This window comes from Pinus tabuliformis, chromosome 9, assembly GCF_031772625.1.
Source record: "Pinus tabuliformis cultivar Carrire ecotype Pingquan chromosome 9, CPIR1, whole genome shotgun sequence".
NCBI classification, from domain to species: Eukaryota; Viridiplantae; Streptophyta; class Pinopsida; order Pinales; family Pinaceae; genus Pinus; species Pinus tabuliformis.
In genome coordinates this window covers 824,204,569-824,226,785 of record NC_142307.1, presented here as the reverse complement: position 1 = coordinate 824,226,785, position 22,217 = coordinate 824,204,569, and the positions used below count along the sequence as shown (strand labels likewise).

Below are 22,217 nucleotides of genomic sequence, written 5' to 3'. Positions count from 1 at the left end.
AGAATAACCATAATACGTAGTGTTACACGAAAGCAATTATTTGACCAAGATTCACACCGGTATATATTATGGTTATAGATATTCAACGTCCATGAGTTTCAGAATCGATACTTTGGACAGGATCATTTACCATGGTTTCCCTCTCGATCTAGAGGGAAAGACGACATTTACCTTGGAACCACTTTCTTATGGGGATTCCTCGCAGACCAGGAATTTGAGAAGTAGATGCGGGCATCCTGCATATAATAACTTCTTCGAACCAAAAAAATTCGAAGTTGGTATGCCCTGGTGAATGGATCATAGATATCGACAAATGATCACTATACCACAGCCACACCGAATCAATCATATTTGATTGCAGAAAGAACCAGGGCCCAGTAAACACACAATCCGCTATAGTGCAATACTAAACTGACATTTTGTTCCTAATTACTAAAGCAAATCAGTTCAACAGTATTATTATTTATGAACCATTAGAGGTTTGTTAATCTACTCAAACCAATATATATTAAACAAATGAAATTTTAACGTCATTGAAAGGAAAAAATTTGTATAACAGAACTTCGAGTTTACCTGTCATGAGCTATGCTTTTTCCGAGTGCTGAAGTTTAATTACATCTTCTGTAAAACTTGGCATCCTTAGCATAATAAAGGTGGTAATTTCCCCATTTATAGCGTTCATGTGTCTTCATTTTAACTAAAATAATATTTGACCTAATCTGATTTTACACGACAGTACATTAGGAGCTCACAGGGGCAGCTCAATTGGCTGAAAGGAAAAATGCTTGTATAGCAGAACTTCGAGTTTAGCTGTCATGAGCTATGTTTTTACGAGTGCTGAAGTTTAATTACATCTTCAGAAATTGGCATCCTTAGCATAATAAAGGTTTGGTATTTTCTCCATTTAAAGCATTTATGTATCTTCATTTTAACTTGTAATTATTTAACCTAATCTGAATTCACACGACATTACATTAGGAGCCCAAGGGGGCAGCTCAATTGGCGATCACTGCGTTATGAAGTATGATGTAAACCATGAGATTCAATGTTCAAGTCCCCCATGGGTCAAGCCAAAAAAGAATTTACAAGACAGTACAAACTACCTCTGACAGGCCCGCTAGGTACTGTACTTATTCAATATCAAGAAAAATATGATTCAATTACCCTCGTAACTAACACCGAATGGGGCAAGCAATCTAGTTTCCTGCACTAACAAAAGAACTCTTATTATGATAAAATTAGAGCCATCAGAAAGAAGTTCCAAGATAATATGACAAAATATGTCGCAAGCAGTCTAATCTAACAAATGCAACCATTTCGTCTACAATAACGTTTGCTTATGCAAGACAAGTTATCACTGGCTCTCCCATGATAAATCAGGAGACTGGGAAGAAATGTAATGAAATTTCAATAACTTCAATATCCATGGTCTGGACTTGGTGACTCAAAAGTTTTCAAAGTTAAAATAATCCTACTCCAACCTTTAAATATACACGACCAGAATTAAAATCATCAGATCTCCTTTCTCCTCGCGGAAATAAGAATAAAACCACGCAACATAGCTATGCGCGCTGTGTCTGAAAGAGGATTATGGCCTATATAGTGCTAACAAATAAAACAAAAATTCATAAATGACTACAAAAATGGCCTTGGGCTTATTCCTGCTCTCGCAATTAAGAACAAATGCTCAGTATATTTTTATAGGTTTTGAATTAAACTTGGAGAGAACTTGAGAGAGAACTTTGACTGCTATTTTTGGGGAGTTACAAAGAAAATAGAACTGACACATTTGTATAATTTTTAGCTACATTAATGTTTACGACGAGAGAAATGATTGTCATTTGGATTTCTTTTTCCGCTGAAAACAGCTACAGCTTCCCGTACTGGAGCCTGCAGTGGAACTCTTCTCTCCTTGGCACCGAAGCTAATCTCTTCAATGCTCAGCATGTTTATATCCTGCTCAACAAACCACTGGAAATAAGATACTGAAGGAACTGTCTTCTCAGTGTTGAATATGATTGCATTATCCCAGTGCCTATAAAAGTGTTGATTAGGAAATTGAACTTACTCGACTTGAAACCGATTTTTTAGTTTTGGGATACAGAAGTTTGTGTGGGAGTTGATCTTCCCGCAGAATAGGATTTCTGGTCACTGCATCCCTTCCACCTTTAGGTTGAGGAAGTGAATACTGCAGACACCAAAATTATATAGACATGATCATTAAGCCCGGTTCCTTTCAAATGATGAGATATCTAGAAAATGAAAGAGATATGGCATTTTTGCAAATTATTTAGACCAGGCAATGCATGAGAAAAGCTGTTGCAAAGTATTAGATAAAATAATAATTAATTTAACAAAAAAAACAAACAAACAAACTATGAGAAGGAAAGAGTAAACCACCACCAGCAAAGCTCAAGAGTTGCAAACTATGATAGAAAATGAGGACACTATGAGCAAAATTTCTACCGATAATGACCCCTATATGTGAGAAAAAATCCTAATGATTGCAGTTAAACACAGGAGATAGATGTCAACAAACCAATTGATCATGTAGCTTAACATGTGTCAACAAGGCATAAAGGTCAATAGGATCTAAGTGGGCTGAATTACAAGGAATTACAAGAAAGTTTCTTGAACAGAAATTCTGAAAAAGATTTAGGAGTTATGAACTCAACTTTTCTGGCCTTGATCCCTGAGAAAGAAAAACCAGTTTCTTTTGATGAGATTTGGCCTATTTCTTTCTGTACTATACACAAAATAATAGCCATGATTCTTGCTATCAAAGTCTCCTTAGAAATATATTTGATGTTAAGTTTTCCCACGAAATACATATCTTGAGGAAACCTGTCGAACACTTCTCCTCATTCCAAGGATAGTACCCAGGGCAAACTAGATTTGACAAAAGCAGAACGTTTTTTCAACACAAGGCTTAAGGGCATTACAACAAAATACTCTAACTCAACATATCACTTGCAAAAATTGAATCTAGGTGAGAAGGATAACACTCATTTCTCATAACCACCCAAGATAGACCCAATTGACAATCCGATACTAAATCTCAAAAGTGTTGGAAACACTGAAAGGGGGGTGAATCAGTATTTCTTTTCAATTGTCATTTTTGACCAGTTAGATCACTTATAACGAGAACCAAAAATGAACAATGATAGAATAATAATTTTATTAATCAATGACGAGGACTCCAATCCTCTTTACAATAAATACAATACAATAATGTGTTGGCTCCAACCCTAGATGAAGACACCAATCTTCAATCTCCCAAGCTCCAACTTGTATTTTGCCAAGCTCCGACTTGGATTTTCCAAGGCTCCAACCTTGTCAACTTTCAGGCACCAACCTCTAAGGCTCCAACCTGGTATATTGAGGACTCCTATCCTCTAGGGCTCCAACCTGATATATTGAAGACTCCTATCCTCTAGGGCTCCAACCCTCTCTTCTAGTACAAGCTCCAACCTCCTACTTCAATTCGTCAAGATAAGTTTAGTAATAGTTCACAACTCCCGATGTCTTCTTCAACGAGCCATGTCAATCTTCAACAATGTTTCCTCCAAATTACTTCATCAATGACAACCTTGTCTTTACATGAAGAATCTCCACAACTCTTCATGTTACCCAAACAGGATCTGCAAAGTTACCTCATGATGATTTCAACAATGCATCATGGTTTCCAATGATGTCTTCAAGATCTGCTAAAGCTTTTCAACAAGATATCTTCAATAGGTTGCACTAAGCCTCAATGTCTCTGTTTTGAGCCTCTGTTCAAAATGCTGAGGTGACTGCTTCAGGAGTGATTGCTTAAGAGGTTTGCGATATGCTTACTTCACAAATACTTCAACGCTGGTGTCGTCTTCAATTCCCTTCAAATGATGACAAATGTAAACCTTACTTCACTGGTCCAAGGTTAAACAAATCCGCGGTCATACAAATCCGAGAATTAATCTTTTCACAAATTTGTGACAGCGGTATAGAATTGAACCGAGCTACTAAATGAACCTCCACAGGACTATTCTTCAGGTCGCGGTCTGCACTTCTTCTATAGATTAATTCATCACAAGTCTGAGCCTTCCAAAGATTAATTCATCAAATTTAACCCAATCAAAAAATTATTGTCCTTCTCGACCTTAAAGTCTCCTTTCTTTTATTCTTTCAAGTTCACGAGTTGTGAATTGTATCTTCCTCTATGTCATAGATGATCGAGATCGATCTAGATAATGAAGTATTTGAGTTGTATTTATATGAGTTTCGCCAATAAACGAAAAGACACGTTTATTAGAGGAGAGGCTGACTTCTGCATGAGGTGGCACATTAAAATATATTGTAGGGGTCTCTGTTAATAATTGACAACATAGTTTCGTTGAACGGAAACCATATTATAATAGGAGGGGCCATAGTTACTTTTTAAACAATGTGAACCCATATTATAATGGATGTTTGTAGGTCCCACCTACCACATCATCACTTTACTCCCACATATCGCAACTCCATGGATATTAGAGATTTTTTAAGTTGTCCTCATGCCAAAGTTTCGACGTCAACAATGCCGATATTCCTATAACACATATTGCCCCTACTTGCTCTGACCTCCAACGCAGTGGACGCGATATTACATTACAAAAGTTACGATGAAGCCACTCAAGTCTGCAACCATATTGCAATCGGAGGTTTTAACATGATATGGCCAATAAAAACTTGCGATAGGAAAGTTCTGACACACAGACGCGACATTACATTAAAATTGTTATGATAAACTAATCGGGTCCACAACATATCGCAATTGGAGCTTTGATCTTATCGGAGGTTCTAATCGGAGGTCCCATTTTAAAAATTGCAATAAAGTGGCAAATGCGACTGAACATTTAAATTGATATTAAACCATGTCGGGTCCACATATCGGCAGTTGGAGGTCCATATCGCAGTTCGTATATCGGAGGTCCACATTGCAAATCAGAGTCGAAGTTGGAGATCGGAGATCGGGGTTTCTGAGTGGTGACACACAATAAAAGGCACCGATATGATTTCTCTGATGGATATTTCGCCGATATCATTTCTCTTTGCTCCTCCAATATCATTGTTCTTTCCTTTTGGCTCTTTCTCTTGGGCATATGCAGTCTTCTCATGGATCTGCTTCTCTTTGGCTCGTCTTGGCTCATGTTCTTGACTTCCGATGGCTTTCCTTTGGCTCCCGATGGCTTCTCTTTGAACTACTTCTCGATATTTCATCAATATCATTTCTCTTTGCTCCTCTAATATCGTTGTTCTTTCCTTCTGGCTCTTTCTCTTGGGCATATGCGGTCTTCTCATGGATCTGCTTCTCTTTGGCTTGTCTTGGCTCATGTTCTTGACTTCTAATGGCTTTCCTTTGGCTCCCGATGGCTTCTCTTTGAACTACTTCTCTTGGATCTGCTCCTCCTTGGCTTGTTGCTCTTGCTCTTGACTTCCAATGGCTTTCCTTTGGCTCTCGATGGCTTCTCTTTGAGCTGCTTCTCACTCTTTTCTTTGGCACTGCTCCTCCTTAGCTTGGGGTTGCTCCTTGGTTCCATTGCTTCTATTATGTCTATATATATTCAATCCATATGGCTCTCCATCTCATCATATGGTCTCCAACCATGTCATCGTATGTCATTTTCTTGATATAGCATCTTCATAAGAACTTTCATCATTATGATCAATGAGTATCTTAGGGCAACACCACGAGTCACAAGAATTTGCCATCATATCCAATGCCATATTGACATCAATGACAACCTTGACTAACAAAAAGAAATTTAGCTTTTTAACAAGGACGCGTATCTAAGGATATAGCAGCAACTCAGGGAGGGTTGCATTCCATCAAGACTAAAAAGGTTTCCTACAGTGGTGTTAGCATTGGATCTTTCAAAAGCTTATCCTAGAACGAGTTGGCAATATTTGAGGTCAATGCTCCTACATGTGGGTTTCAATTTCCAATTGTAACATGAATTACAGGGTGTATCACTTTAGTTACTTATGTTGTTCTTATAAATGGATGATGCAAACTCGGCCTCATATCTAAGAGCTGGTTCGCTCAGAACCCACTAGGCCCAGTCTTCTGTCTAAAATGGCACTTCGTCTAGCCCTCAGGATATATATCTCTTTATATAATTTAATCACAGTGGAAGCAGTGTAAAAGGGACAATCCCTCTATGCAAGTGGGCTAATTATTTTTACAGGTGGGAGGAGCCAAAAGGGTGTCATACCCTTTCTTCTTTAGCCCAAGACCTTCACGGCCCTACTTCACTTCTGGACTAGCCTTAGTGGCATCGTCCCAAATACCACAATGCTCCAGCACTAATCCCTTCAAGCATTTATTTCCCTGTGCATACCTTAGCTTTCCTTTGCGATCAAATCCCTTTCGATAACCCTCGGAGCCAAGCTCGTTATTCTTTTTGGCCCGTGGAATCAAGTGTTATGACCAAGCATTGTGTCCGACATGTCCCGACCCTTTAAGCCCGACACATAGCCTTGGGCGCTTCAAATTACATTGTCGGGTTAGGCATCGACAAGGTCGGCTCCACCCGCTCTGTTCCAACCCAGCGATGAAGCTTTGTGCAACATATTGTAACTTCTCGATAATCCCAACCTTTGGGTCGCCACTCTCTCATAATATGAAAGCACTGGCACTCTCCCTCCGGTATTACCTCTAAGATGACGTGTCTCGGTCCCTCTCTACCCAATCGTGCAAACTTGGGGTTCAATCAATTGTTCTGGAGTATCATTTCGGGGATGACATGTCTGTGTCCCTCTCTACCCCATCGCACAGACTTGAGGTGCTAAATAATTCCTCCGGATTTGACTTTCAGGTCGTCCATTCTATTAACCCACACACACTCGATCGGGTCCCATTTTCTCCTCTGTATAATGCTTTCGGCCCACTCTCATTAGTCGACGCTTTGATAACAAGGCACTTAAGAATGTCGCCGAGGCGAAATGTTAAATTTGGACAACTAGGTCCAAACTCCATGTTCTGATGCTCAGATTAAGAGGCTAATATTTTTGTTGGATTCCTCTTTCTGAGAGGTGTAAAATCCATATAAAAATAGTCTTAATCCGATGAGCAGAACTTATATTTTGAATTTATTATTCTTAATAAATTATATGTGCAAAGGTCAGCCAGTTTTGTAATGTAGGCTCACATGCCCAACAGATGTGTCACACACCCTCATTGATGGATATATATATACAGGAAAAGTTGGAGAGAATTTGATCACAAAAACAACTCACATCTTCCTCTCTCATCCTAAAAAGTACGAGCTACCTGGAGGACGAATTTCAGCCACACGTGGGAAGGACGAAGAGGATTTTTCTGCTGCTAGGGTTTCGCAGAAGTTTGACCAGCGTTGACTTTGGTCAACGCTTGGTCCAAACAAGCTGAAAACTTGTGGGAGGTTCGATTTTTGAAGGCCATACTACCTGGCACAAAAATCGAGGTCAAAGGGTTGACCGTTTTGCTGCTGCGTTGACTTTTAGCTTGCTGCCCCTGCGTTGACTTTTCAGGACAGCGTTGACTTTTGTAGAACTGACTTGGGTTGACTCATCTACTGGTTGGAGGGTTGTTGTGACACATGCTGGGCTGGCTGACCAAAGGAGACTTTGCTGGTTGAAGCATCCTGTTGACCGCCGAAACAAACACATACATTTTTCTTGTTTCTGATTTGTCTTCTGTAAGATCTGCTTATATGTTCTATCTGCATTTTGCTTATCTACTTGTATGATTACTGTGAGAAAAGTGAAATTGCTCTTAGCATAGAACATCTACAAAACTTTACACGAAACCTCCAGGCAGGGCCTACAGTTCCACGTAAGCCTGATTCTTCGAGCCCACTTGTTCTTCCTATTTTCTCCTTGACTCTTCTTTCCAGGATTAAGACCTTCGACCCAGCTCCGTCTCTTGACGATTCTGTCTCTCAGCTTTGTCTATTGCCGTATCCTGGCATTGTAAATAGATAGACTTTCCCGAAACATAAAAATGACTAAGCGTTGGGCCTTCTCAGGCTTATTTTTGGCTTCTACTACAGCTTGATTTGCCTCCTCCTTTAGCTTCCGATTCACCAATCTAATGGATAGTTGATCCTTCATCGATCAACGATCAGTCGTCTATCTCTCCAAATCTTTTCCGATTAGTTTAAAAAACTCTGATCTTGTCTCTATTCCATCTGGCATTGCGTATTGGATTCGATTGACTCCTCTGCACTCTTGTGCATTCTTCAGCCTTACCTCTCAACTCAATGCCATGCTTCTACTGCACTGCCTCTCCTGCAAGCGATATAAGTATACAAATGTGTGAATCCTTCCTGAGCTTGATACCTGCAACCTCAATACATATACGTATATAAACAAATGCTTGGCATTCACGATAATAAAGATTCACCCTTGGAATACACTCGAAACAAAATGTTTTTTAATTATATGCAAATAATTACAAAAGGCCTTTGGCCCGCAAAACACATCGTTTTGGCCCTCTTTTGGCCTTCTAGCCTCTCACGGCCCTCAAGGCTCTCTACTTCTCACCCCTCTCCTCCTTACTCACACACAATTCGCTAATGAATTCATTTACATTTGTACAAAAGGATTGAAAACCACTTTTGGTTTCAAATCCTCAATTTCCTCTTAGATCCACAAAAGACTCAGTCAGACTCCTCAACTTAGGCTATGAATCTACCAACAATATAACCATCCAATATTCACTCTAACTCTCACATAATTGTCGAGATCTCCATGAAAGAGAGATCCAATTACATTTTCCCACACTTTTGTAGAAATGGTCATCACACATATAGGTTTATGCACTCAAATAAATAATAAACAATATTAAGTAACCACCTCCCTTGGTAATGAAAAGACCCCTACTCTAGTCAAAATTAATCTTGACTTGGAGGTAAGATGCTCCTGCATCATACTCCCAAGGTTCAAAAGATTCATGGTCTCCTAGTCATGTGTTGGTGAAGTTATGCTTTCCTGGATCCCAAATTTTGTTCTACAATAGGTCCTTCTCTCTCTCATGTTGTTGTTGCTCTACTATTGTTTTCTTCATTCTTCTAGGTTTCCAGATTTTATGTTGCAATTCTTCTCCTTCCTTTTTGATGTAGACTCGCTCTATCATTTGTGTTATGTTGTCTCTTACTCTTCTTTGCCCTGTATATCTCTTTTGTTGAGGCTTCTTCAACATCAACTTCCTCATTTCTTCTATCTTTGCATCCAGCTTGTCTTTTGGTTGGCTCAATTCATTGCTCCTTTATTGAAACCTGTTGTAGTTGTCTTTCACGATCACATCAGGATACAGGTTGCTCGGAGTTATTCTCATCAGCAAGCCTATGTCATCTTCCTTCTTTTCGGTAAGATATCTCTTTTGGGACATTTCCACCATCAGGTTTCTATTCTCTTCACTTGCCATGTCCAGCTTGCCTTCTTATTGGCAAAAATCATCCATCCTTTGTTGAAAATGACTGTTGTCCTTCATGAATTTACTAGGATACCACTTGTCTCCTATCATTCTCTACTTTTTCTGTTGAAAGTCACCCTCATTACCACCACTTTGTTGCTGCATTTTCCTCATTGAAACCTCATCCTCATCCTCTATGAAATTGTTGCAGTCCACCATCATTTCATTTGCTTTACAATTGGTCTTTGGATTGTCCAACCAATCTTCTAAAAATTTTGATTCTACTGCAATAAACTTTGTGTCCATGCCTTTGCAATTTTGCATGGGTTTCCTCAAATGGTTCCTGTATTTCTTTGCTTTCCAACCAACTCTTCGGTTCCTACAAATATTCATCACCTGCGGACACAAAACACTTGTTAGTTTCAAAAACATGAGACATTGAGGTATCTTTTGTGGCTACCAACATTATTTCCCCATGCAACATCGACTCCTCAATCTCCAACCAATGCACACATAACTTTCAAGTTGTTTTGTCTTCTGTTCAGCCTACACAACAGTCCTCAATGATTGTTCTCCATCATCTAACATAGCTTCCTCTTCATCATTACCATCCTCTCCAAGGATGGGTCCTTCCTCTGATGAACAAATGCACTCCATCTCTGCCTCTGTCTTTCTGAGCATCCTCAACCATTTATGAAACACACCTATCATCCACCTCTTCTGGTTTCTTACATGCAGTCTCTTCACTTGCCATTGAACTTTTTCACCCACAAACTCCACATCTTAATTCTTGCATCCATGTTGCCTTTAGTTGCCTTGTCTGTCTTTGTAACTGCTCCTTTATCTTACTGAATTCCTATTTCAGTTGAGCCATTTCCTCTTATCTCTTCATGACTCCTCTTCCACTTATTCATGTCAACTGCTTTGGTAGTCCTCTCTTAGAGACTCTTTCCTGAACCCATCATATGACCATCAGTAGTCATTTTTCCCTTTGCTTCTTCTTCTTGTGAACTTTCCTTGTTCACCTGTGAGTTGCAACCAAGCCTTTTCTTCATAGCAATCCGTGCTACCAATACCTCACCAAGCTTCCTCTGAGCTCAGCCTTTTGGTATTACTAGTTCCTCCTCTAGAACTTCCTTTTGGCAATTCTCCCTATACTTACAGTGGAACTGCCCTCCTCTTTCTCATTTAACGTCTACCCAATTGTTGCTTGTTGGAAGTCACCCTTCTTCTGGTTCTTTGCGGTAGAACCTCTTCTCCTTCTCTCGTTCGGAGCACGCCTGCTCCTCAACTTTCCTAGCTGTCTAGCTATTGCAAATTTAACTGCTCACTTCTCCTGAGAACTTTGTTATTCTCACCTCCTTCTTCCTTCAGAAATCCATCTTGTTGTTGGGTTCTGTCACAATCCTTCTTCCTCTAGCCTTTGAGAGCCTGCCAACAACTTGTTGCCTATCCTTCTACATGCAATCTTTTGTTAATACTTCCTCAAACTAAGAGCATTGCTCATGTCTTCTTGCTTGTTGCTTCTCCAAGAGCTTCAAGCCTCTGCATCTCACCTTTGTCCTCCTTGTGCATTCCTTTGTTTCCTTAATGTTATTCTAGCGGTCTCGGGTCTCTACTGACTATGCTCCAATTCAATCTACTCATAATATTTTGTCCTCCTCCAGTGCTCTTATCCAAGAAATTTAAGCCTCTCTTGGCTCCGCTTCATTATAGCAATCTTTTGATTACGCATCAAAATTGATGCTCTAGTACGACCTAATGCAAACCCAACCTCATATCTGAGAGTAGGTTCGCTCAGATCCCGCCAGGCTCAGTGTTCTGTCTAAAATGGCACTTCTTCTGGCCCTCGGGATATAAATCCCTTTATAAAATTTAATCACAGTGGGAACAATTTAAAAGAGAATCCCTCACGCAAATGGACTAATTATTTTTACAGGTGGGAGGAGCCAAAAGGGTGGCATGCCCTTTCTTCTTTAGCCAGGACCTTCATGGCCCTACTTCACTTCCGGATTGGCCTTCGCAGCATCGTCCCAAATACAACAATGCTACAGCACTAATCCCTTCAAGCATTTCTTTCCATGAACGTACCTTGGCTTTCCTTCACGGTCAAAGCCCTTCTGATAGCCCCTAATGCCAAGCTCCTTATTCTTTCTGGCCCTTGGAATCAAGCGTTGTATCCGACGTGTCCCGACCCTTTAAGCCTGGCGCATAGCCTTGGGCGCTTCAAATTACATTGTCAGGTTAGGCATCAGCCAGGTGCACTCCACCCGCTCCATTCCAACCCGGCGATGAAACTTTATGCAACATATTGTAACTTTCGAGTAATCCCAACCTCTGGGGCGCCGCTCTATTATAATATGAAACCTTCAACGCTCTCCCTCCAATATTACCTCTAGGATGACGTGTCTCAATCCCTCTCTCCCGGTCGCGCAGACTTGGGGTTCAATCAATTGAACCAGGGTATCATTCCTGTGATGACCTGTCTCATTCCCTCTCTACCCAGTCGCGCAAACTTGGGGTGCTAAATAATTCCTCCGAGTTTGACTTTCGGGTCGTCCATTCTATTAACACACACTCAATCGAGTCCCACTCTCTCCTCTGTATAATGCTTTCAACCCACTCTCATTAGTCGGCGCTTCGATAACAAGGCACTTAAGAACGTCGTCGAGGTGAAACCTCCAGGCAGAGCCTACAGTTCCACGTAAGCCCGGTTCTTTGAGCCCACTTGTTCTTCCTATTTGCTCCTTGACTCTTCTTTCCGGGATTAAGACCTTCGGCCCGACTCCATCTCTTGACAATTTTGTCTCTTGGCTCTACCTATTGCTATATCCCAACACTGTCAATAGACGGACTTTCCTGAAACATAAAAATGACTAAGTGTTGGGCCTTTTGAGCCTATTTTTGGCTTCTACTACGACTTGATTCGTCGCCTCCTTTGGCTTCCAGTTTGTCTGGCTAATGGATCATTAATCCGATCAGCGGTCTATCTCTCCTGAGCTTTTCCAATCAGTTTAAAAGACTCTGATCTCATCCCTATTCCACCTAGGATTGCATATTGGATTCGATTGACTCCTCTACACTCTTCAGCCTTCCCTCTCGACTCAGTGCTATGCTTCCCCTGCAGTGCCTCTCCTGCAAGAGATATACAAATGCACAAATCCTTCCTGAGCTTAATACTTGCAACCTCAATACATATATGTATATAAACAAATGCTTGGCATTCACGATAACAGAGATTCACGCTCGGAATACACTCGAAACAGAATGCTTTTGAATTATATGCAAATAATTAATTACAAAAGACCTTTGGCCTACAATAGACATCTTTTTGGCCCTCTTTTGGACTTCTGGCCTCTCTCACCCTCAAGGCTCTCTACTTCTCACACCTATCCTCCTTACTCACACACACATTTTTCGCTAGTGAATTCATTTATATTTGTACAAAAGGATTGAAAACCACTTTTGGTTTGAGATCCTCAATTTCCTCTTATATCCACAAAAGACTCACCTAGACTCCTCAACTTAGGCTATGAATCTACCAACAATATAACCATCCCTCTCCAACTCTCACATAATTGTCGAGATCTCTATGAAAGAGAGATCCAATTATATTTTCCCACACTTTTATACAAATGGTCGTGATACATAGGTTTATGCATTCAAAATAAATAATTAAAACAATCTTCGGGAAGCAACTCCCTTCGTAATGAAAAGACCCCTACTCTAGTCAAAATGAATTTTGACTTGGAGGTAAGATGCTCCAGCGTCAATGGATTTGTGTCTTATTTCTTTAAGCCTTCACAAGGACTTCTTCAAGGATGTCCTATATCTCCTTTGCCTTCTCTAATGATTATGGAAGGTTTGAGTAGATCCATGATGGATGCCAAGAGATGAGGATTTTTTTAAGAATCAGTAATGGGGATCTTGTTCACTTAATACATCTGCTCTTTGTTGATGATATTGTAATAGTTTCTAATGGTATGATAAGGAAGCTTGTTGATTTTTGTATCTAGGACAAGTACTTCTACACAAGCCTCGTGTCTAGGCATGCAGAAGTCACCCACATTCTCCTTAGAACACTTGCCCAAGTGTAAGAAAGTTGCTAGTGTATCTTAACATAAGCCTTACTTTGGAAAAAGCACATATTAATATGTTAGCTTACTGAGCTAAAAGAAGCTTAGGAAAAATGAACTAATTTACTTTAGTGATTTGGCTTTGATCTCAGTCATTGATCTCAAGTGATACAAGATCTAATCTCAACCATCAATCACTCTGAGATTAGGGTTAAGGTTATGGATTTAGCTCAATGTAAAGTCATAAAAGCAAGGTTGAGAGGAGGAGAAAAACACACTATTGTAGCACAAGATTGAGAGAGGCATCTCAGTGAGCGATGTGCTAAGTCTAAGGGAGTGCAGAGAATCTAGAGATCTAGATCTACAAGAAAGATCGAGCACCAATCTAGAGCAGATCTGTTAGATCACATCAAGGTTATTTGTATTATGTATTTTCTCAGTTGGGCCATTATCCCAGGACAAGAGCCCAAGTAGGTTTTGAATCATTGTTAATGATGAACTGATTTGATTAGGCAAAAATCCATTTGTGTCATTGTTTACCGAGATTGGTTATTTAAATTTGTTTCCACTGAATTTTGTGTTAGGAACCTAGCTATATAGACAATTTTTTTGCTAAGAATTAAATACCAGGTACTAGGTTTGTCGAAAATCTAACATGGTATGAAAGCAAGATCTCTGAAAACCGATCTTGAAATTACAAGAAGCCAAGGTTTGTACATCATTGAACCAAGTTTGGTTGCAATCATGCAAAGGCGAAAAAAAAATTAGGGCCAAAGTAAATCAACAAACGGCTAAAGAGAAACAAATTTGCAGCAAAACAACCATGGAACAAGACCGGTTTTTTTATTAAAAAAATGGGGAGCGAGTGGCCGACAAGGATGTTGGCAACCACATGGCCCACGCAGCAATATGCAACCAGTTGAACCATTAGCTACTCCGGCCAATTGGAGCAGAGGGAGCACGATCCAGGTGAAGCTCAAGGGTCGAAGTTGAGCGGGTTGTGAAGGGGCCAGCCGAAGTGGCTGACAACCTAGGGTTGTCAGACTTGCCTTCAGGGCCAACGAGCCAACCTGCGCTAAAGAAACTGAAGACTAAGACGAGCAAATGACATGACAAGGGCTACAGGGTGTAGGTAAGTGGTCATAAAGGGGTCGTTGCAAGCTAGTCATTAGTAGCCTGCAAGCGTTGTGTCAAAGTCGTTGAGACAACCACCACAGTGCAACAAACGCGCACAAAGTTGTCAATAGATTGAGCCATCATCGATAGGGAGATCCAATAGTTGGCGCATTGGGAGCCCACATAACAAATTAAAAGAAAAAAATTGTGGTTGTGGCATCCAACAGGCCAACCACTAGTTAGGCCCAAAGTGCACTACAACGTAGTTCAGGGAGGAGAACAACAAAGGTCATAAAGGCACATGGATCTAGTCGCACGAGCAACAGCATAGGTTGAGCAGATCAACAACGAGAGCCCATATTTAAAAAGTCCATAGTGCAATAAAGGCAATGTCATTGAGGCCAAAGAGAGGTCGCCGACAGTCAACAGTGTTGCGTGGATGCAAGATGTCCAGCACAATGTTGACACTAAAGGCCAAGAGGCGAAGTTGTCGTGTGCAGAGCAAAAGACGACAAGCCTGTCAAGAGATCATAAAAATGCAGGCTACAAGTCATTTGTGGACCAACAGATGACCCAGAGTAGTGTGTTAAGGAGTGTTGTAGTCGACAAGACTAGGCACAGCCAACCAAAGCCGTCAAGGGCGTGCTGAAAAGTTAACCTCAAGTGACAACCAGAACAGGCTCATATACAAGAGGAGAGCAATTTTATTCTTCATCAAAGAAAAGTTGTTTTTGGCATGGTTTGATTAGCTAGACAAAGATGGCTACAGGTCACAAGTTTGAAGATTATTTGAATGGGCAATCTAACAACAACATTTGGAAGGAGAGAATTGCATTAGTGTTAGAGGAGGACAAGATCTTGGAATTTGTAGAACAAACTCAAATTCCTCCTACCAATGCAATACTTAAGGACATCCACAAGAAAGACATGAAATCCAGGAGGGTTATGCTAGAGGGAGTGAAGGATCACATTGTTCCTAATGTATCAAGGAAGAAAATTTCTAGAGAAATGTGGGAGGGGTTGACCAAGTTGTACCAAAGTGACAACAAAAACTAGAAACTCAAGAGCACCAAGATGTCCAAGACTGAGATAGTTTCTTCTTATCTCACCTAAATATCTCAACTACAAGATGCTTGTTGCAGTAGGGAAAAAAGTGTCAGACTCAAAACTAGTAAGGACAGCTCTAAACGGGTTCACTGAGCAGTGGGGTACCTTCCTTAAAGGAGTCATGGCACGGGAGAATCTCCCAACTTGGGATAGGTTATGGGATGACTTTACCCAAGAGGAGACTCGTGAGGAGGATCCACATGGCAACCAAGTAAAAGGTGAAGGGGATGAGGAGGACGTTGCTCTTTCAAGCCATGCAAGAAAGGGTAAGGGGACTGCCAAACTGAACAAATATAAGGAAAGATCCTCTCATGATGGGAAGGAGGACATGAACAAAGTCAAGTGCTTTGCAAGTCACAAGACAGGACATTATGCAAGCCAATGTCCAATAAGAAAGAAAGACAAAGAAAACACAGGTTGCAACATCAACAAAGATTGAAAAATTTGCAACAAAATTTGAGGAGTTCTCGTTAGTGATTGTTTGCCTCTTTGGCACTAGTGTTAGAAGTGTCTGGTTTGTGGACAATGATGCATGGTTCATGGATAGTGGAGCATAATGAGGAAAGTGTTCCTTAGTGTTTCAAAGACAGATTCAAACATGCATGTGAAAGTTGGTATGAGTACCACATATGCAATGAGATGGGTTGGAACAGTGTTATTCCAGCCAGAATTAACAGGAAATCTTCAGGTTGCAGAGGTGTTATAGGTCCCAGAGCTGAAGACAAATTTGTAAAAAATGTAGCCACGAGGTCAACTGGGAAACATGACACAATATAAGCAAAAGTCAGCTTTAGCATGCATTTACTAGGAGTAAATGTCAATTTGTTCCTTTGACGCAAAGATTGTTGCTTCTGTTGGCTTACTTAGAATCATGCTATCCTAGGGAGAGTATCAAATAAACATAGCCAAACTTTCCATTTGCCATCTCCGCAAGCAAAGGGAACCCATATTCTAGTCACTCTATCATTGTGCCTTTATGTTGGAGCTATTTTCTATTTAGAAATATTGCCCCATTGTCTAGTCTACCCAAGAATTACTGCCTCATTACTCTCCTACGTATAGGAGGTCATTGCTTCCCCTTGGATGATAAGACTCTACAATCTCATGTCTGCCTTCTAATATGGGCTTCAGAGAGAGAAAATTCACAAGAAATCATGGATGATAACATAGGCATAAATCTCCATATATGAAGACATGAATTGGTCCCTAGTTTCTTGAATAATTTGGGCCTGCTTAAGTTTTACTGTAAGTTGTCCAGGAGGTGCGCATAGACATTTTAAAGTGTAAAATTGATTTAAGAGGAAAAACCCAAGCGTATATGGGCAAGTTAACATGTAGAAAATCATCAATGCAATATACTCAAAACACAAACTGAAAGGGAGACATCATGAATTAAAGAATATAATAATATTTTGGATGCAGGAAATATATGTTTGGTTTTACATTTAATTCTCAACCATGACTTACTGATAAATATACATCTGTCTTCCCTTGCCCGGCAGATAAAATAATGAATGCTTGAATAGACCACAAAACAATAATCACATAGGAAAGCAAACTGCTACAACCCCTTGAGCATATAATTTTCAAGCATGACTTAATAGTAAACATGCATTCCTCTTGCCTTCTCCAATGGATAAAATAATGACTGCTTGAATAAACCACAAAATAATGATAATCATATAAGAAAGCAAACTGCTACATACTCTTGTGCCTCTGATGCTAATCCGTTGTCGACGACCAGACTGTACAATCCCATTTCCCCCTACAGTAACAGATATTTTCCGCAGTGTACTGTGGTTGCCACACTTGGGGCAAAAAATTCTACTCACATCGGCAGTTACTCCATTACAAGCATGGCATTTGAGCATCCACCTGCAAAAGTAATAGACATTTTATGTTTCCAACAATGCTGCTTGAATTGAGCATCTAATATAATTTCTCTTTCCTCGGCAGACCATATGGAATTATTATTCTGACTACTCCCAAAAAAGCACTTGGCTACCTAATTATCAATCACAAACTAAAAATGTCAACAAATACCCCGTATATTAGCACAATTCCTTCTACACCCCCTGATAAAAGTTAGAACAAAAATTTAAGAGGCATGGACACACACACCGGTGCAGCTGGTGTACTCGAACACCATTGGGGGTCAAAAGTCGTAGTCCCATCTGAAGAATAACATTCTGCATTGCAAAATCATTTGTTGCACATGCAACGCTAGAATTTGAGAAAGGCTGTATGTTCCAACTTTGCTCACTTACACTATCATCTGGTGGTTGATTTGTTACACTGCTATCATTTAAACCTGAGTTTTCCATATCACTTGAACTAGCAATGTGGGCTTCATCTTCTATATCATCTAAATCTCCATCTTCCTGTGCTGACTTATCATCCCCGGAATCATCTTCATAAAGGAGTAAATTGCACACCTCTTCTGTTTGAAGTGCATCTGGAATCTGGTGCTCTGGCATATCTTCTCTGCATTCAGGAGATTCTTTTTCATTTATGTTCATGTTCGATACACTATTAATGTAGTCTGCCAGATTATAATGACCCAAGTTCCCCTGACTATTAGTTTCTTCACCACCATTTTCTTCATCTCCAGATGGAATTTTGCTCTTACACTCCTCGTGTTTAGTAGAATCACACAGCGTGTCCTTTACTGGCATTTGACTTTTACATTGTGCATATTCATCAGGAGCTTCTGTTGTAGTCATTTCTTCTTCAAGCTTCTCCTCCAGGACACTTTGGTCAGACCTAATCGATGGCTGAGAAAGAGCTCTCCTTGCTTGCCGTCTTAAATATCTTCTCCTGTTGCTTCTAGTAACTGCCGGTTGCCAGTCTTCAACATTTTCTTCAGGCTCCCCGTTGGAGGCGTCTATTCCTTCAGCGACATTCAACTTACCCTCAACCTTAACTTCACGCATTCGACGCATGTGTCTCCTTGGTCGCATCACACCCACTCCCTCATTTGACACATCCTGCGCTGCAGCACTGAGGTGGCTATGCTCCATCTGGCCTGCATCGACAGCTTCAGTCTGCCCATTTTCTGAAGGACCAGAATGGGAGGCATCTAATGTCAAGGTTTTCGGCCCGAGAATATGTGACCTTGTGTTTAAACCCTTTGCATTAGCAGCACCATTACTTTCCTTTTCTAAGGCATCCCATTCATCTAAATTCGGCACATTGAAACCCCAACCAGGAGGATCTTTCTCAGGAAGCCTTCTGACTCTCGATACATGCAGAGGAGGAGGCTGAGTTCTCAGGTGGGCCGTGCCGTGAGCTTGGACCTCTAGAGTATATGTTAACGCTAAAAGTTTAAGATCAACATCAGATAGAGACTGCAAATCCCCTGTGGCTCTGGCAAAATTGATAACTGCCAACAAACAATTACCACAAATAAAAACCATTTTTCGAAATTGCCGCACTGAAAATAAAATAAAGCAAGCATCTAAGATCAAATTTATGAAACAGAATATAAATCACCTCTAGTTATGGGAAAGGCCATAACTGCTCAGAAAATGTTACGATACAGATAATAAAGCTCTGAAGAGAAAGACCATACCTACCCAGAAAGTTTTGTGATATAAATAATGAAATCCTGAGGGGTGAAAGGTAACAGCCCAAAACAATTAAGATAAAAATAATGAAACCCTGATGGAATATAGCATAACTGCCCACTAAGTGTAATGACACGAATAATGGAAACATGACATATCTGTCATATAGGAATGCAGAACTTCAATAACTCTTCCGGAAACAAGAGAAATTGGGGCAAAATATAATAAATAAGCGTGTAGATTAGGGCAGAGCCTTACCTTTTTTAAGGGCTTCTTCAGATGGTTCCATGGGATGCAGTGGAAATGGCATAAAGGCCATCCTGTGACGAGAGACGGGGTCTTTAATTTCATCTAAAACTTCCTTTACAGACACGATTTTCTCTGCACAACGCATCAGTTTTTCTCCCCCATTGATCATAGCACTGGAATCAGCCACAATCACGCTGATCCCCTCGCAGGATTTGAAGGAATCCGTTACTTGCTTGGGCATGGACATGCTCTGCTCTTTTGGCGCTGGGTCCCTCTTCGCCATCTCCGTCCACGCAGAGGGGCAAGATGATACGTCAACAGCCATGGCTGCTGATGATGAAGATGCTTTGGTTCCTGCGCAAAATTTTTACAGTGATTTCTCCCTATACTTTCAGACGCTTCCTCAAAACCCTAATACCAATGTCTTCCTCTGTATAATTTCTGTTTCAGCTTGAACACCTTACTCTCTCGACAAAGTTCTGAAGGATTATTACTCTGTTGATGATACCTCTAACACAGTTTTTTCACCCTCTGCTTTCAGACACTAGCACAAAACCCTAAACCCAATGTCATCCTCATTTACTTTTCGGTTTCAGCTTGAAAACCTTTCTCTCACATTGAAGTCATGGAGAGAATTATTAGCGGCTTGGAAAACGCCTAGACACGGAAGATATAGAAAAGGAAATATATAAAAGGTATGCCTAAACTTCGTAGGATTTGCTATTATAACAAGATGATATGTCACCTCTATAAATAACAAAGGCAAGTTAGTGACAACTCGTAAAGCATGATGTTAAAATTTCTTAACATTTTAAACATTGAAATGACATTATATTAACCTATATTCCAATTTTAATTTCAAATATGAATTATTTCAAATTAAGTAAAGCATGTCTCTTTAGGGACCACCAATAGGTAATTCCAAGTGGCGTGGTTTTCCTTGAATAACAGTGATGAGTTAGCATGTATTCGCAGATAGATTAATGGTTGTCATCATTGTTAGTTTGACAACTGAGTTATTATAAGTTTTCCCAAGATGTATGTATATATAGAGAGAGAGAGAGAATACAACAATATCTTAAATTGAAAGTTCTTTTGGGGAAGAAATTTCATATTATATTACAAGTATAGCATTTTAATTGGAATGTTTGCAACTGTAAAATCTCCTCCTTTATGGTTTTATTGTTTATGGGGTTGGAGCATAGTATTCAACACTCTTTACAACAAATTCAAGAGCTTTCTTAGATAATTTCTCTCTTCTAATTCTACTATGCAAGTTCTAGTTGTGATCTCATAAACATTGAATCCCCTTGTGCTTTAATAGTTCTTCTCATTTAACTTCTCTACCCAAGAATCAATTATGAGAAAGCCATCTAACTCATTTCCCTAATGATCAAGCTGCCCAATGAATACTTTGGTTATTTTTAGAATGAATTCATCTACCAATTCTTTGAAGGATGTTTTGTGATGACACATCATCTCAATCTCATGTCTTGGCCCTCAAACATGACACCTTTCCATCTGCCTAAGTTTTCCTACTCAAGATTTTTCGAACAATTTCTACTAGTGAAAAACCTAGTCACATTTTTCATGTGCCCCTTCCTATTACTTCTCCCATGAGTTTTAGTTGTTAAGTTTCCATGCTTTTCTTTGGAGCACTAAAAACCTAGTCTTAAAACACCAATCCCATTTTGTTCTTCATAACAAGCTTTCCTCAACTTCTAAATTCCTCAACTTTATCAGAGTTTCACATGCTTCCTGAGTTTTTTCTCCCTAGGTTTTTTGAGTTCTCCTCTTTGCTAGGAAAACCAATGGCAAGTACTTGATCCTTGCTTAATGAAACACCCTCTTCCTTTATTATTATTTGGCAAGTTCTTTGCTCATGAAACTAGCATATCTCTTTGCTCAACAAAAATTCCCTTGATTTGCTTAATATTTGGGGTGTTGTGGCTTTTTCTTGCACCTGCAACACGAGTGGTTCAGGGAACCTAGAAAGCCTCCTAAAGACAGCCTCTGGGTTGATTGTAGACCAATGCCTAGGACATCTTAAATAGAGGAGTGCATGGAAGGCTATGAGTGAGGTTTCTGTTGCATTCCAATTGCCATGTAAGTAAAAGATAATAAGAGGAGCTTGGTTCAATAGGCCTTCATTAAGGTAGACTCAAGCCAACACATGGATCCATATGCAGGGGTATATTGGGGTAATCTCAAAGAGAATGTCTTCTTCTGGTGGCCGACACACAACAATGAGACATCTTAACACTGATGTTGTAGAGATGGTGGAGAGGAGGAGAGGAAGGAGGGAAATAGATGCATAGGGTTGTAGACAAACAAAATCCTCAACAACAATGTTCCAACAGAAATATGGAAGAGGAAGGAGGTGAAATGGTAGAAACAGTGGTATGCTAATTAAGGTTTCATGCCAGATATAACATGGGTATCATTATCTGCCAACAACATAAGTAAATCTAAGCTAACACAGGTACTGCATGTTAATCAAATACACCGGTAAATCTGTAATTTCTATAGGTACTGTATGCCAGTGAATAACACAAGTAAATCTAGATTATGCACAAGTATTGTTCTCTATTTAGTAGCCAAGATAAATCCATGAATCAGAGAGAAACCAACAGCTTTATTATACTATTTCAGAGAAGGGAAAACACAAATTAAATGAGATTTACCAAG

At 40.0% G+C, this 22,217-nt stretch overlaps 1 protein-coding gene across 1 annotated transcript; it reads right to left on the bottom strand.

The window, feature by feature from the left end:
* Positions 1-1,385: 1,385 nt before the first annotated feature.
* LOC149151324 (RNA-binding NOB1-like protein) lies at positions 1,386-20,218 on the bottom strand. Its single transcript, XM_089438128.1, has 5 exons — positions 19,539-20,218; positions 17,836-19,096; positions 17,421-17,589; positions 2,069-2,188; positions 1,386-1,956 (listed from the first exon to the last, which is right to left on the bottom strand). Exons 1-5 carry the CDS (start codon positions 19,852-19,854, stop codon positions 1,810-1,812), a joined length of 2,013 nt encoding a protein of 670 aa, XP_089294254.1. The 5' UTR covers positions 19,855-20,218; the 3' UTR covers positions 1,386-1,809.
* Between the last annotated feature and the right edge of the window lie 1,999 nt (positions 20,219-22,217).

Excerpts from the sequence above, each read along its gene's own strand:
- LOC149151324 (XM_089438128.1), bottom strand. The coding sequence starts at position 19,854 with ATGGCTGTTGACGTATCATCTTGCCCCTCTGCGTGGACGGAGATGGCG. Across the intron at positions 19,097-19,538 it reads TGAAGAAGCCCTTAAAAAAG|TTATCAATTTTGCCAGAGCC; the intron begins GTAAGGCTCTGC and ends GTTTGTTGGCAG. Across the intron at positions 17,590-17,835 it reads CGAGTACACCAGCTGCACCG|GTGGATGCTCAAATGCCATG; the intron begins GTGTGTGTGTCC and ends TTACTTTTGCAG.